The following is a 17500-nucleotide window of genomic DNA, read 5'->3' on the forward strand; positions in this document are numbered from 1 at the left end:
TCCTTATTTAAAGCCCAACCCAGGACAAACATGTGGAGAAAATTCTACATTCTATATATATGTAGGAGAAAAACAAATAAATCTAGTATATTTACTCCATCGTGATGTCAAAATTATTACAGCAAAAAAGGTGTCCACTACAGGGCAGAAGACACGTGTCAGACTATGTAAAAACATGGTTTTGAGAAAATTATTTACCATAAACTGATGCAAAAGGTGTCCGAAACTGTTTTGTATCAAATATGATTCTTATCGCAGAAAGGGTTAAAAAGCCCTCATTTGTGTGCATTACATGATCATTTTATGTCGTGGTATTGCCACCACTGTGGTTTGTTTCCTAACCATTGTAAATATCCTAGATTTATTATATAAGGTCAATTCATCATAAATTATTTACATTTTCTAATGTTTCCTAATGAATTCTACCTGAAAGTTGAATAGTCATAACTTTCTGTCAGTAATGCATGTTCACATTTCGTGCACTGTCCAAAAAATACAGAAAAACATGGATATAATGTACAGACAGTGAGTCATTCTAGACATTTACTCTTAAAAAAACTTCTCTTAATCAAGCAGGAGCGAATTTAATCAGCTCTTGATTTGGCAGCAGCGTAGTCCCAGCAGAAAAGTGAAGGTTAAGTCTCTACGAAGAGGATTTGATTTGATTTTCCTTCTTTATTCTTAGACAATCCATTCATCCATCTCAGCCATTTGGTGCAGACTTTGATCTGTATAGTTTGGAATTTTAATGCGCATAACCAAAGTGAATTCAGTTTCATGTGGCTACAGTTAGTCTGTATGATCTTAGCAATCCAACTGCGAAAATAGCAGAATAATAAACAGAGCATGAATTATGAAACTGGTAGGAAAGTATATTAAACCATACTAAAGTATACTATGACATGCGAGTCATTATTCTGTTAGTAAAGCACTGGAAGTACATGACTGATTACTAAGAGATCAATAACATCAACAACCAGTAAAGCAACAAAACTTAGCATTTTAGCTCCTTTATAGACTTGTCTTAAAATTTAAAGAAAGATGTGTTTGTTTGATTATTTCTCTGATTAAATAAAACCAACAGGCATTGTATTATACATTTCTGGAAACTGTTATGGCTCATCTTTACAACAAAATAAGACTTGTAAGGATTGTGCTTCTGTAGAATGAGCAACATACTAAATGTCTGAGTGAAGCGCCCTTAAAAAAACGGCAAAAACGTACAGAAATCTCCTGTAATATTTTCCTGTTTACTCTGTCAGCACTAAGATTTATGTTATAATTAGTAAACTGAGAAACTTCCATCCTGGTGGTTGAGTTTGCTATTTAGCTGTATTGTAAAAGCACATTTACCGACCATCTGTTCTCCTTCCAAAGGCTCTCTGTGGAAATGAGCTACAATATCAGATGGCATGTACGGGTGTAAAATCAGGAGTAAGACATTAGCAGAGAAGAAATTAATCTAAACATAAAGAACGTTGCTGACAAAACATGCTTCTGTTATTAAACCAGGTACTTTGTCTCATTAATACACATCTGAGATTGCTAACAAGCTAAACATGTATTGGGTCGACATTGGGAGAAGCAGCTGAACTGCACCGACTGAAGGTAATGAAGCAACAATACGCAGTCTGGTAGAAAACAGTGCAAACATATTTCACTTCGGTGATAACCATAAAAAACTGATCGAGCTAACCTTTTTAAATAAGCTTCTTTCTTACTGACTGAAAGCTACGAGAGCATCCAGGGATCGGAACCACTGAAGCTAAAGGTTGCAATGGTTGCAGTGGTGAGGCAGGAGTGTACTCGACTTTCCAAATCATATGATAAAACTATGAATTATGTTTATTATGATATTTACACACATAGAGGACTGATTTTTCTTTTTCTATACAAACTGGTCCCTTTCCCCTCGCGATTCCCTCCTGCGTAACATAGAGATGACCACACAGCACTCTGCAGCATTGTTTACCACTTCTGGCCAGTTACTCCTGGAAAATCTGAGGCCACAGAGTTCTAATAAGACTAGAGGGAATGATAAGTCATTCGCCGGCTGGTGTAGGTCCCTTTCATGTGCTAGTTTGCAATAAAAACAATGCAAAAAATCAATGAATGGGCTTCATATTATTGATAATAAAACAACGCAAACCTATTAGGAAGTTGCTTTATAGAAAGAAAAATGTCCCCGACAGATTTTAAAACAGGAAAGAAATTTTTATGTGACCTTAGATTGTTCCTCAGGTGATAGTTGGATTTATAAATGAGCGTAAAATGTGCTTGGGGTGAAATTAGCTTTTAGAAATCAAATGACTCAGTGGAAATACAGTTTGTTAAAAATATAGATCATGAGTAAAGGTTAGGACTCTTACAGCTGGTGCTGTGGTCATCCACCAGTATGATCTCTTTGAGCAGATGAGCCGGAGTCCTCTGAATGACGGTGTGGATGGAGCGTAACAACACCGACAGAGCCTCATTGACAAAGATGAAGATGACGCTGAGCTGAGGAAGGTCTGATGAGTAAGACATGTTTCTGCATCTGTGGAGAAAAAAAAAAGACAAGGTTTTAATTGGAATAGCAAAAGCATCACACGCTTAAAGGTAGAGTATGTAATATTTTCAATATTTTCAAAATAAATTAACTAAAAAAAATAACTACAATGATAATTAGATTTAAACATGTAGGCTCCAGTCTGTCCATATTTGATGCATTATTAAATTTCAAGTTTAATTAATGACAAAGACCCTTCTTGAATGTTTTCTGACCAGTAAAAAGAAAAGTACTTTTTTTTTTCACCAGTAGGGGGAGTATAAGCCCATTTATTGCAGAGCGGCTCTGAGCTACAGCTCACAAGCGATTCCTGCCCTCATTGGAGCTGGCAAGGAGGAGGGGTGAGTTTTGCTCATTACTGCCAACCTGTGGTCGTTTGTGGAGGTAGCAGTTTTGTGATTTTGCTCATGACCTGGTGTTTGCCACCTGGTAGTGGAAAGAACCGCCTTGAAATCTTACATACTCTGCCTTTAAATACCAGTATAACGGTGTGTTCAGACCAAACGCATTTTGAGCGTCGAAAACGCTGAACGCTCGACGCTGGTCACTAAACTGCCACTTCTGTGTCCGACGCTCAAAACACTCCCAACGCTCCTGCCGCTTGTGTGTCTGGAGCGAATGACAAAAGCGGCGGAAAAGAGAGCAGGGAGGCGGCACTTTCCTTCCGGTCAGTTTGAATGATGGCGGATTCAGTAGAGATATGGCATGGTTTTATTTAATAAATAAAGCTAGAGGACGTTGTCATAGGGCAGTTATCTGTGTTAATGCAACAAGAGCCGCACTCAGCAGAGAGCCGCCGCCGACCCCAAACAAAGCGTTGCTAGGCAACGTATCCTGCTACGTTGCCAAATCAGTAACATTCAGCTTTTTAGCAAGGAATGGTTATCTTAAATATTGCACGGAGTAATCGCACCTCAGCCCCATGTCTGGGTTCACCACAGGAATCCTCCAGGAGCTGCGAGCTGATCTCTCTGATTGGTTGATGCCCCGCGTCGAGCGGCCAAAGTTCAGCTTTGTCCATCTCTGGCTTTTGACGCGCGGAACGTGAGCTTAAAAAACTTCAATTTTCAGCACGTTCCACGCGGAACGAATGCTGATGCCCAAAACGCAATGCGAGAAAGCTTGACGCCCCCTTGCCGCGCCTCCCCATAGACTTTACATTGAAATCTGCCGCTCTTGACGCTCAAAACGCGTTTGGTCTGAACACACCGTAACTCCTTTAAATGACTTAATCAATGCTGTAATTAACCGACTGACCCGTCTGGCCTTAAATCTGGAATTGGCCGAGTGAGGGAGATGCGGTCACTAAGGTAACCGTTGTAGCCGTAGTATCGAAACTTCTTGAGAGCGACCCTTCGACTCTCTGGACCCAGGTCGTGACCCCAGTGGCTGAAGAGCGAGGAGGCGGGGTTGGAGACAGCATCTGATGAAGACGCTGCATCTTCACCGTCCTTCTGAGGGGTTTCTGTGCACAGAAAGGGGAAAGTAAACACTTTTAGTATCCTCAGGTTTTCTCCTGCAGTTTTCTCATCACTAACCATTGCAGTGATACCGTTTAAAGCTTCTTCACACACGCTGCTGAAAACTACTGACAAACGAGCCCCATTCAGCTCTATTCACTGTGCCTTCCCAAGGAAAAAATGACTGAGACCAAGTGTTAAATACGCTCTGTAGTCATCACACAAAACCTGTTTGTGGAGGAATAATGTAGACTAAGGTAAGAGGCATATGGAGAAAAGGATGGAGCACAAGTGCAATTTGAGGTAACAGGAATTTTCATTGTCATCACAAATTACTCTGGCTGGCACGTCGGTCTGTTTCTGCAGGGGAAAACACAAATCCAGGCATGTGACCGCTGTAGTACTTTATTTTTTTTTAATGAGCGTGGAAGCTGACTTTCCTGTTCCACATGTGCAGCACTAAGCTGCTTTCCCTGCGTGGCGGTAAACAATAAGGACAGAAATGATGCTTCGGGCCTCCGTGTAAACAGCCCATTAGAAAACAAAACAAAAGCCTACTTACTCCGTATCATCTATTCGTAGTGCTATTATTTTATTTTATCTCCCTTCGTTGTGTGAAGACGGGCCTGAGGCTTGTGGTTATTTCAGCTCATCAGGCCTCTCTTGCCTGCAGTCACCGCCACACTCGAGGCCACGTTTTGACAGAATTTGCATGCATGTTTTTGACCGCCGCAAAATGGGAATCATTGGAGTTGGTGAGATATTCATGAACCGAGTTGTGTTTTAAAACTTGTACGCAGGAAAACACTGGAAGTGCACAACAGCTTATTCTCCCATTAAAATAGACACTGTGACTGTAAGAAACAGAAAAACTTGTGTGAAATATTTATTGTCATTAAAGCTGAATGCTGTGATAATGTTTGTTTTTGTCATTGTTACATGCACATTCGAACTGAGCTATTGATTGTAGCTTGACCTGGCCATTTTTATTAGACTTGCTGTCCCAGTGTTCATGCACTGGAGGGGAATTAAGCTGTCATCGTAAGTGGACTGTGTGAAAAACAATTTTGACACTCCACAGATTTTAACTTTTTCCATGGGAGATCATTAAGCATGTAAATACAGCTAAATTAACTACACAGACACTGTCTCTAAGTCACCTGGATGGTGATTTGGTTGAATGAGGCTGCAGTTAAACAATCAGGATTTTATCAGAGCAGAGCGATAGTCTGGAAATGATTTAAGGGGCATTATTGAGCTGCATTTCATTTAATATTTTTCCCAAATTCAACGAAAGAATGCATGAAGAAGACCAGCCTTTTTTTTTTTTTTTTTTTTTTTTTTTGAAAATTTGGCTTTTTTAAAACACTGTTACACTTTAAAAGATCAAACTTTGGAGCATCTGGGACATTGAGCGTTGACATGCAGGAGTCATTCAGACTCAAATCTCATTAGTGAGGTAGATTATGTTTTGTTTTTTTTTTCTTTTTTGTTACTTTAATTTTTATTGAAGATTTTGTCATATATAGGACAAATACAGAACAACAGTGAAAAGAAGGAGGTGCGGAGTCGGAGGAGGTTATATCCAATATTCAGAAAAGAAAAAAAAAAAAAAACTAAATGACTGATATATATACAGTACATGAAGATAAATTCACAAATGTATTTGAAAGTTAGGCCACTCGCATTTTTTACTCGTGTAAAAAACGAAAGTCAGGACACCATGATATGCAAACGTATCACAAATCCACAGGAGGCAATTTACCTTATATACATAACCTGCTCCAGACAAGTTTGATAATTAAGTATCCAAATTTACAAAAGAAATCCACTTTTTCCACTTTTCATTGTATTCGGATTCTTTTAACCTAATAATGAAGGTTAGTTTCTCCATCTGAGATATGTTGTTTATAATGTTAGTCCACTGGTACTTATCCGGGGCCAGAGTTTGTTATAGCCTTCCGTGCTGCAGATAGAAGGATCTTAGTTAAGTACTGGTCCTCACCCGTACTACTTTGGTAATATTCCCCAAATACATCACAGTACATTCTCTTGGGATATTATATCCAAGAACCTTTTGTATTTCCGTGTTGACAGAGATCCAGTATGATTGGATTTTAGGACAAGTCCAGAAGATATGAGTGTGGTGAGCTTCCACACTACTGCAATCTCTCCAACAAGCTTGTTGGATTTGGAGTTGTTTACTCTTCACATGTGGTGTAATAAAGAATCTAATGATACATTTCCAGTTAAATTCTCTCCAGGTCATTGAATTAGTTGATGTCTGTAGTAATAATGCACAAGCTTCGGACCATTCCTCCTCTGTTATTGTAACATTCAGTTCTTGCTCCCACCTAGCTTTTACATAAAGTGATGTGGTCCTGAGATTACTTATTAAACTATTGTAGAGTCTCAAAATCGTTTTAGTGTTCTTTTGGTTGTAAGCTCCACTAATTATTTCAATGATCGGATTAACATCCTCAGAGACTGTCTCTCTAATTTCTTTATCGTAATAATCTCTTAACTGAAGGTATCTAAACAGGTCCCGATTTTTTTAAGTCAAATGTGATTTTCAAGTCCTGAAAAGTCCTCATCCTATTGTCTTTAGTAGCCACACAAAAGGCAGTCAGTCCCTTCCTCATCCAGTCTTTAAATACAGAGTCATATGTACCTGGTTTAAACCCTTCATCTAGTGCAATCCACCTTAGTAATTTGGTACTTTTTTTCAATTTTAGTTGTTTAACAAGAGAGAACCATGTTTCTATAGAGAATATAGTGACTGGGTCTAGAAGGTTTCTAAGACCACTGTTCAGATTCTCCTCCCCTGGTATTGTTTGGATCTTATAACCAGGTACATAGGTCTCAATATCTTTCCATCACGCTTCATAAGTACTATCATACCAACAACACAGAGGTTTAAATTGTGCAGCTTGAAAATACAGTTTTAGGTTTGGGAGAGACATTCCACCTTTATCCTTTGGCAGCTGGAGTGTGGAGAAACGTATCCTGGCCCTCTTGCCCCCCCCCATATAAATCTTGACATCATCTTGTCCCATGCTACAAACTGTTGCAATGGTATTTCTACTGGAAGAGATTGAAATAGATACAAAAGTCTTGGCAATATATTCATCTTTATAACACTTATTTTACTAGCAAAATCAAATGGGTACGTGGACCATCTCTCCAAATCCTTTTTCAAATTTTCAGTAAGTGGATTATAATTAGCTTCATATAGTAAATCTGGTATTTTGGTTATGTTGACCCCCAAGTACTTGATTGTTGTAGTAGTCCAATTGACATTAAATTTATTCCTAAGTCCCTCTCTGGGTAAATAATTAAAGTGGATAATTTGTGTTTTTGTGATATTAAGTTTGTATCCCGAGTATGAATTAAACTCTTCTAATAGTTTTATAAGTATGGGAAGAGAAGTATCAATTTCCATAATATATAACATAACGTCATCTGCAAACAAGCCTATTTTATGCTCATTTTCTCCAATAGTAATTACGAATATATTTTCATCCTATCGAATTGCCTGGACCAGGGGCTCTATATACAGAGCGAAGCGCGTCGGGCTGAGGCAACAACCCTGCCTCGTGCCTCTGTGTAATTCAAAACGGTCTGTCAAAGAGCCATTCACCTTAATTCTTGCAGTAGGTTGCTGATAAATTGCCTCAATGGCTCTTATTGAGTCTTGACTAAACCCAAATCTTTCCAGTGTTAGATACAGAAACTCCCAATCTACTCTATCAAAGGCCTTTTCGTCATCGAGGCTTATTAAAGCTGCACTTATTTTGTCTCTATTGATTTTATGTAGAATATGTATGGTTCTTCTAATGTTATCCTGAGTTTGTCTACCTGGAATAAATCCACATTGGTCTTTGTCAATTAAATCTGTAACAAATGTTTCTAGTCGTTTTGCAATAATCGAGGTGTATAATTTGTAATCCATGTTCAGAATGGATATTGGCCTGTAATTCGTACTGTTTTCCCTATCTTTGTTGTCTTTAGGAATCAAGGATACAATAGCCTCTTTCCAAGATAGGGGTATCTGACCTTCCTTAAGGGTCCAATTAAAACATCTCAATAATATCGGATTTAGTTTATCACGAAATATGCGGTACCATTCTGTAGGAAACCCATCACTACCTGGAGCTTTATTTGTTTTTAATCTGCCAAGTGCCCTATTTAATTCTTCTTTTGTAATTTCTCTTGTAATAGTTTCATTTTGAGTTTCTCCGATGCTTGGCAGATCCAATAAGAAAAAAAAATCCCGAATTAACTTCTGGTTTACTGTACCCTCTCGTGAATAAAGCCTTTTATAGTATTCTTTAAATATATGTTCCATCTCTTTTGGTTTAGTCACCACCTTCTGTGAGACAGGATTCTTGATTTTGTGTATAGCTGTGTCAACCTGCTGATTTTGCAACCTCCGAGCCAGCAGTTTGGCAGATTTGGGGCCAAGTTCATAATATTGCTGCTTAAGGTATCTTGCTTTCTTCTCTACCGCTCTTGCCAACAGGTCATCCATTCTTAGTTCCTTTATTTGTTTCCCAATATTTTGATCCTTCTTTTCCCTGAACTTCTGTTCAAGATCCTTCAGATTGTTTGTCAAGTACTTGTATTTTTCTATTCTCTTTTTTTTAAGATATGTAGTGATCACTATTAGTTTACCTCTTAATAGAGCTTTAAGGGAGTCCCACAGGATTAATGGGTCAGTTTCACCATTATCATTCTCTTTGAGAAAAGTATCAATTTCCTGTTTAATGTCATTAACAATTTTTCCATTGTTTAGGATACCAATATTAAGGCGCCATACAGTATTCTTTTTAGGTGTGTCTACCTGGATAGTCAAATAAATTGCATTATGATCGGAGAGGTCGGCAACCTCAATTTTACAATCAGTGATTCTATCACAATTCTCTTTCTGTATCAGGAAATAGTCAATTCTTGAATGAGTTGAATGGGGAACCGAGTAGTGTGTGTAGTCTCTCTGCATAGGGAGAAGGAACCTCCAAGCATCCACTAGGCCAGTTTCATCAAGGATCGTGTTTAGAAATTTTGCCAAGTATCTTTTATTTCTGTTCTGACTAGTTGTATCCTGCTTGTAATTAAGTGTCACATTGAGATCTCCACCACATATACAAATCCCTTCAGTCTTCAAAGATACTGTATAAAAAAAGTCTTTGAAAAATGATTTATCGCTGTTTGGAGGCGCATATACACTGACTAGCGTTAAAATACTGTCCTCAAATTTACCCTTCACAATAATGTAACAGCCTTCTTTGTCTTTTATTTCCTTATACATCTCAAACTTCACAGAGTTTGACATAAGTATTGCTACCCCTCGTTTATGGCTATGGATATGGGAGCTATAAAATGTTTTTTTGAAACCAAACTTTTGTAGTTTTTCATTCTCTTGTGGTGAGAGGTGAGTTTCCTGTAAGTAAATAAAATGCATATTTTCTTTCCATAGTTTTGTCATTACCTTCGCTCTTTTGATTGGGTTGCCCAGACCATTGATATTAAGTGACATCATTCTAAGCTTTTGTGACATTTCTTAACACTATAAAACATGATGATCCTCCGCAAGCCTCCGAAACAAAAAACAGACAAGAACAAGAACAGTATACCCCATGAGAGGAGAAAGGGGTTACAAACCGACATAAATTAACTGACTCCCAAATAACAAAAGAAAAAAAAGAGGTTAGTTATACCCTCTGGGTCTCTAGTCCCAATAACTGAGGGGGAGAGCCTCACCCTAACTGAGGGCCCCCTCCTAGAATAGATGAATACCCTGCAACGAGCTTCACTCATCCCAGTGCGATCAGATGTCTACCTGACATAGAGCAGTCACTATATTCAGGATGCAGTACAATACCTTTAGCACTATGCAAAGAAAAAGTAAATAAATTTCCGCCCTAACTTAATTGTGCTACTCGCCAATTGTGTGTCCCAGTGTAGAAGTGAAGAGTACTTAAATTGAAAATCCAGCAGATCAGACCGTGTTGCGCTGAAACAGCAGAAGCCGCTCGCGCACTCGTTTGACAGTTCCCTCGTTGTCACGCCGGGTGACGCGTTCCCATGGTGATGCGCCGTCCAGTTGATCAAGTAGGGAAGTTGCGTTGAATATTGCGCTCTCCCAGGGCTCACGTACCTCAAAGCCCCGACGCTGTAGCTCGCGGGCGGCTTCTCTCTGGCTGTTGTAGGTCCATGGGCCGGAATCCCAGTGAACCCTTAACTTTGTAAAGGGAGACTGAAATCAGATGCCTTTTTCTTTTAATGCGCTCTTCACATCCTTGTAGGCTCGACGCTGCTGTACCACCGCCGTCGTGTAGTCGTGGTCAAAGGCCAGAGGTTTATTCTGTATTAAGATCTTCTTCTTCCACACGTTTTTCAGGACTGTTTCTTTGATTTGAAACTGAAGAAAGTTGACAACGATGGACCGGGGAGGTGCACTGGCAGGAGGCTTTGGCCCGAGTGAGCGGTGGGCTCGCTGTACTTGGACGTCTACTCCCTCATCAATAAGCTTTTCATTTCGGATTAAACTTTCAATAAATTGGCCCGTAGACTCTCCCTCCTCTCCCTCTGGGACTCCATAAATGCGCATATTGTTTCTTCTTGCTCTTGATTCATTTATCTTGTCAATAACTTTCTGCTGTTCCAGTAATGACTGTCGGAGTGACTTGTTGGCTGCAGCAGACCACGTTTCGAGCGCTTCTACTTGTGTCTCAGCCTTCTGGAGTTTCTTACCCTGGTCCTGCATTGCTAGCTTAGCTTCTGCAAGCTGCTGGTTAATGTCTTGTTTAAGTGCATTTATTTCTTCCGTCATTGTTTTATTGAAATCGTCCTTGAGTGATCCCAAATCAGTCTTCAATTTGGCTTTTAAGTTGGCGATTTGTTGGCTGATCAACTTCATGTCCTTGTGTAAAGTCCCAGCATGAGACGCTACGTCCCTACCACCATCTTCTCTCTCTGTACTAACGTGTTCTCCGTCTTGTGCTGCGTCTACTTCTTTTGTTTCTTGCATCTTCTTGGTTTTCTTCTTAGAACCCCCCGACATATTGTTCATAATGTGTAGTCAAATAAAGGGTTTACTTGAATTCTAGGGGGAAATAGTGCTCTATTGTCAGGAGCTCAAGTTCAGTCAACCATCTCACTCTGCTACCAACCCGGAAGTCCCAGATTGTGTTATTTTTAAAACTTTTTTTTTTTTTTTTGTGCATTTTATGTCTACTTTTGGCTGGAACAACAGGATAAATGACAGTATTTAATGCTAATGTCATGTAAATGTGTTGTCTGGTTGCATTACTGAAAGCTTGAGTTAAATGTTACTTAAATTGAACCTGTAACCAAGTTAATATCATTATCTAAAGCAATAATGCACAACTTCCCTGCCCTAAAACTCTGTGTTCTTGATTATTTTTAATGGCAAACTGACATTATTTACATATTATTCACAATGTCCAGTTGTCCTGCAGCATCTAGATGATGACAGGCTACACTTCACAACTTCATTTTTCCATCACAAACCATCACATGACAGCTGTGATGTGATGGTTGCAGCAAATGAGCAACTGGATTTCACCATGGATACGTCCTTACATTCATTCATGCATTTCATTTTCACACGCACACACACAAAAAAACTGAAAAAAAATAGCAGTAAATAAAAGATTTGACATAACTCAACCAAAATTCCCAGACATTTTGTTTAAATGGACATTTTGTTTAAAAGAAATCAGGCTTTCCTAAACCACCAAGCATGTAGACCTGGTTTACAGATCTGATCCTCCATCGGGACTCAAGTGGTGTGCTGCCAACTCTTCAGTCAACGACACCCTGGATGCCTCAAAACTTCATTCCCCAATGCTCTGACGGAACTGAACCCAGACATTTCTAAGCAAATGGTTTCGACTGATAAGTGCAGCTGTTATGAACAACATATGGCATCAAGTTGAGCACAGAATTTCCCTCCATTTGTGTACATAGAGATAACACAAGAACCTGATGGATCTGATGAGGATAGTCTCACCTTAATTTTCCTAAAACAATCAATGATAATGCAACAAAACTGAAATGTAATTTGTTGTGCCTTTAACCCATAAGAACCCAGTGTGACATGTATGATACATATAGTCTCTGCGACATTTGGCACTTTATGGTTCAAGCTTTGCCAAAACCCTGTGGAACACAGTCAGATTTTTGTCTTCAGCCTCTTAATGGACACCAGAAAAAAGAAAGATCACATTTGAAAAATTTTGACATACTGTACATCACATGGTAATAAATAGTAAATGTTCCTAAAAAAAAGAAGGTGGTGCTTTATTTTACATTTTGTTAAAGGGAGAAATAAAGACCTCATATTAAAAAAAATTGGACTTGATGGGTTATCTGCTCTTATTATTACCATTTAAATAAAGAAAGAAAACCAAGTAAGAGATGAGTTTAGATGCTCTAGGGTTCTGATATTTAACCTTCTGTATGCAATGTTGTGTGGAAAACAATGTTAACAGTATAATGTTGTAACACTATATGGTAGAAATGTATCACATAATATTGCAACTATGTAATAGCATATGCTATTACGGTGTGTTCAGACCAAACGCGTTTTGAGCGCCAAGAGCGGCAGTTTCAATGTAAAGTCTATGGGGAGGCGCGGCAAGGGGGCGTCAAGCTTTCTCGCGACGCGTTTTGGGCATCGGCGTTCCGCGTGGAATGCGCCAAAAATTTAAGAAGTTTTTTAAGATCGACGCGCGTTCCACACATCAAAAGCCAGAGATGGACAAAGCTGAACTTTGGCCGCTTGACGTGGGACGTCAACCAATCAGAGCGATCAGCTCGCAGCTCCTGGAGGATTCCTGTGGTGAACACAGACACAGGGCTGAGATGCGATTACTCTGTGCAATATTTAAGATAACCATTCCTTGCTAAAAAGCTGAATGTTACTGATTCGGCAAAGTAACAGGATACGTTGCCTAGCAACGCTTTGTTTGGGGGCGGTGGCGGCTCTCTGCTGAGTGCGGCTCTTATTGCATTAATACTGACTAACTTCCCTACGACAACGTCCTCTAGCTTTATTTATTAAATAAAACCATGTCATCGCTCTACTGAATCCGCCATCATTCAAACTGACTGGAAGGAAAGCGCCGCCTCCCTCCTCTTCCGCGTTTGCCGCTCGCTCCAGACACACAAGCGGCAGGAGCGTTGGGAGTGTTTTGGGCGTTGGACACAAAAGTGGCAGTTTAGTGACCAGCGTCGAGTGTTCTGAGCGTTTTTGACGCTCAAAACGCGTTTAGTCTGAACACACAGTTAATGTACCATCGTGGATTTAAGAAACCAATTTAGATGGATAAAACAGTCAAACAGGTTTAGACCCGTCAAGACCCGTCAAAACTATACATACTATATATATAAATATATATATATATATATATATATATATATATATATATATATATATATATATATATATATATATATATATGTATATTCTTTTTATATTTGCTGCCCTGATAACAAGACTATGAAATGCACCCTGTCCTTCCTTACCTGAATCTTTCTTTTTCATTATTAGTTTCAAAGAGTAGAAATTTCACCTTTGCATTCTTTATGCTCTGGTTGGTGAAATGCCACCTTCCTCCAAGTCCCTTACAGCTTCATAAGAGGCACTCTAAAAGTACTGCAAATGGTTCTGTGTTCCCCTTTACTGGACATAAAAGCACTTTGAGTCATCAAAAGTTTTAAAGAGCTTTAAGTTGACTCATTTCGCCTCCCATTTTCAGCTGATATTAGCCATTAATACTCAGCGAAGCTTTTAGTTACTTCATTCTCCATTAACTAAAAGCATCTGTGCGGATGACTTGATTTTGCAGAACACATGAGCAGAGGAGCGCTTTGTGTGTCCGTTGATGTGTCTGATAAACTTCATCACTGATAACACTCTATTCTAGACACAGCTGGGGGGCATATCATGGAAATCAGGAAGAATTAAAGTAGAACAGTGGTGAAGGTGCTGTGTGTATTATTCAGCACCTACAGCAGAGTATGAAGGAGTATGAAGCTCTGTGCATCTTGATGTAAATGTAGAGGTGTTTTTTTTTTCATCCTGCAACTGTGTGTGAGTTCTACATCGTCAAACTAATTTAAAAAAAAAAAAAAAAAAAAAAAAAAAAAAGCTAAAATGCAGATGTTACTACTCTGATTAGGTTACAAGTAATTGTTGAAAAACATCTTACAAACCCTGTGATGGACTGGTGACCTGTCCAGGGTGTACAATGCCTCCCGCCCAGTGGTTGCCGGGATAGGCTCCAGCTTCCCCTAATTCAACCCGTAATTCAACTAAGTGGTTGAGAAACTAGATGAATGAATTAATCTTACACAACCAACTGAATATATAATCTGATATCCCACAATATCACTGAGTTCCAGCACGCTCTCCGTTCGGTTTCCATGGCGAAGAAAAACACATTGTTTTAGAGAGTTTTTTCTACTTCGAAATCCTTGTGACATCCCGGGGGATAAGGTTCGGTGATTGGTTACCGTCTACTGGTTAACAAGGACATGTACAAATACATCAGGCGGGTGGAAAACGTGGGATAAAGTTATTTCCAACGATGGCTGGTGAGTTTACCAAAGAGAGACATCCTGCTGCATTCGTTGCTGTGGGTTGCTGTTTTTCACTTTGTTTTCAGGCTCTGATTCAGGTTCCAACATGTAGGGCTGTATGCTATGTGTTGACATTGTATTTTGTTTTTTTTATTGAGTTCATATTAGCCTAATCCTTCTGTTTACGAGACGTTACAATGACGGCGAAAGCAGGTGCGGTGCGCGCTCCCGATGTAGTGCAGTGGCGGGAGGCGGGGCTTAATGCGGAAGAGTCTCAATCCACTCGTTTTGCCCGCAGGCTGATCTGACAGCCTACGGAGAGGGTCGGTCTGAAGTAAACAAAGCGATTTGTGACAATAACTCGATCAATCCCAGCCCTTCTGGTCTCAGAAATAAAAATAAATTAGCCTGAAATGCACATAATAGTTTCACTTTAAAATAACTTAAACTTCTTCATCACTTCATGTGAATATGTCTGGACTTTCCTGATGTATCATAAGAAATGCATGAAAATTTAATGTAAAACAAGACTCAGATATTAGTTTTAGGTAAATTATCATCTTGATGAACTAATTACATGCTAACATGCTAATTATCTGCCAGCACTGTGTTTGCATCTTGCTCTGTTACTCTAATGTGGTCATCTTCACTTTTAAGTGGACTTGTTCTTTTAGGGTAGTGCAGTACTACAGAAATATTTCCAAATTTTAGTTTCCACGACTCCCAATAAAGTACAGACAAGGCAGATATGTGTGCTATATGTGCTATATTACTCCATCCATCCATTCAACTTCTGCTGCTTTTCTGGGGTCGGGTCGCGGGGGCAGCAGCCTAAGCAGGGAAGAACAGAGTTCCCCCTCCCAAACCACATTTGCCAACTCTGCGGGGGGGATCCCAAGGCATTCCCAGGCCATCCGAGAGATATAATCCCTCCAGCGTGTCCTGGGTCTTCCCCGGGGTCTCCTCCCAGAGGGACGTGCCTGGAACACCTCACCAGGGAGGCGTCCAGGAGGCACCCTGACCACATGCCTGAGCCACATCAACTGGTTCCTCTCGATACAGCGGCTCTACTCTGAACCCCTCCCGGATGGCTGAGCTCCTCACACCTTTTCTAAGGGAGAGCCCGACCACCCTACGGAGGAAACTCATTTCAGCCGCCTGTATACGAGATATCGTTCTTTCTGTCCCGACCCACAGCTCATGACCATAGGTGAGGGTAGGAAAGTAGATCGACTGGTAAATGGAGGTCTTCACTCTGAGAGACCGGTGCAGACGCCGCACCAATCCTTCTGTTGATCTCACGCTCTATCCTTCCCTCACTTGTGAACAAGACCCCGAGATATTTAAGCTCCTTAACTTGAGGCAGGGCCTCACTCCCGACCCGATGGCAATCCACCCTATTCCGGCTTAGGACCATTGTCTTAGATTTAGAGGTGCTGATTCTCATCCCAGCCGTTTCACATTCGGCTGTGAATCGCTCAAGCAAGAGCTGGAGATCACGGCCAGATGAAGCCAACAGGACCACGTCATCTGCAAAAAGCAGAGACCCAATCCTGAGGCCACCAAGCTGGAACACCTCAACACCTCGGCTGCGCCTAGAAATTCTGTCCATGAAAGTTATGAACAGAATCGGTGATAAAGGGCAGCCTTGGCGGCCACCGTGCTATATCACTATTTTTCACAAATGCTTAAACATTAAAATTAACATGTTAACACACTTTACAAATTTATATGCAAGAAGCAAAACAGGTTTCTGGAGTTGTACAACGATGAGCTCAGACTCAGCTTCCCACTTTTTACAAAACATTACACACAGTGATGTGCATAACTCTACAAACATTTTCACATCTTAGACACAAATAAGGATTGTGAGGTTATTTCCTTCTCACTAAAAAGCCCTGCCTTGCCAGTGACCACACTTGTGAACAAATTGAGTAACCACATCCACCAGGTGTAAAGACACATGCGAGCAGATTGGAAACGCAGCAGTCAAGAGCTATAAAATCAGCAGGTGAATTCACCTGTCTTCAACAAAAAGGAAATGACTTCGAAAAAGGAGAGGGAAAATGTCAGGAAAACCTCAAAAGGAAGAGATGGAGGAGAAAAATGTTTTTCACATCATACATTTGTTTATTTGTATACTTTTCCTGCATACCTTAAAGTAATCATAAAGAATGTTTTGGGTTCGTTAATAAAGTCGTCTAAATTCTCATAACCATGCTCTCATACAGTATTTCCAAACAGAATCTATCCTTTTCTTTTCCTAAAAATGGGATTTTACAGATGTGTTGTAAACACAAGCCTGATAAATGCAGAGGGTTGCGTAAGAAACCAATAATCCCCGGCTGCAGCCTGGAGAATGAGGCGGGGCCTGGGTATTTGACGGAGTTGGATGTCAAATGCGCATGGACAGACGTTAATGGGTGTTAGGGGTTAGGGTTAGGGTTAGCATTAGCCACCAATCAAAATGTTGAGGGGGCAGGGTTGGAACATCCAGCCCCACCTCATTTTCCAGTCTGCAGCTAAGACCATCTCTAAGAAACGGCATAAAACCTGTGCTGAAGCACTACCGTGTGAATAGGTTTCCTGTACTGGCTTGGTAGTTGGAAGCTGATGAGTTGCTGTGGCGACCCCTTCAGGGGGAAAAGCAAAACGGAAAACAACAAATTTGATGAACTTCATGTTGGAAAAACAGGAAGCGAGGGTCTGGGAAGCATGAACAAGTGAATCAGAGGAACATGAAGAAAAGGAACCACAGGAGGTCTCTGAGGAGACTCCATCACTATTCAGCCACTCTGAAATAACTAATCAAGCCAGCAGATATTGATATATATTGGAAAATTCACATACATGATGATTTTTAATTTATATGTATATTTTTGCT

The 17500-nt window shown here is 40.1% G+C and overlaps 1 protein-coding gene across 2 annotated transcripts in view; it reads right to left on the bottom strand.

Moving 5' to 3' along the window:
* The window catches only part of galnt18a (UDP-N-acetyl-alpha-D-galactosamine:polypeptide N-acetylgalactosaminyltransferase 18a), a gene marked incomplete at its 3' end in the record, with an annotated part of 247101 nt that overhangs the window by 107052 nt on the left and 122549 nt on the right, over positions 1-17500 (bottom strand). For both annotated transcript variants that reach the window (XR_013771649.1, XM_079256126.1), the window contains exons 2-3: positions 3806-4013; positions 2370-2536 (exon numbers count right to left, since the gene is read on the bottom strand). Coding sequence is in view for 1 of the 2 variants with exons in the window: in XM_079256126.1 (XP_079112252.1) it covers positions 2370-2536; positions 3806-4013 (375 nt within the window). The remainder of the gene's footprint in view (positions 1-2369; positions 2537-3805; positions 4014-17500) is intronic.

Source organism: Telmatherina bonti (genome assembly GCF_933228915.1).
Source record: "Telmatherina bonti genome assembly, chromosome: 2".
NCBI classification, from domain to species: Eukaryota; Metazoa; Chordata; class Actinopteri; order Atheriniformes; family Telmatherinidae; genus Telmatherina; species Telmatherina bonti.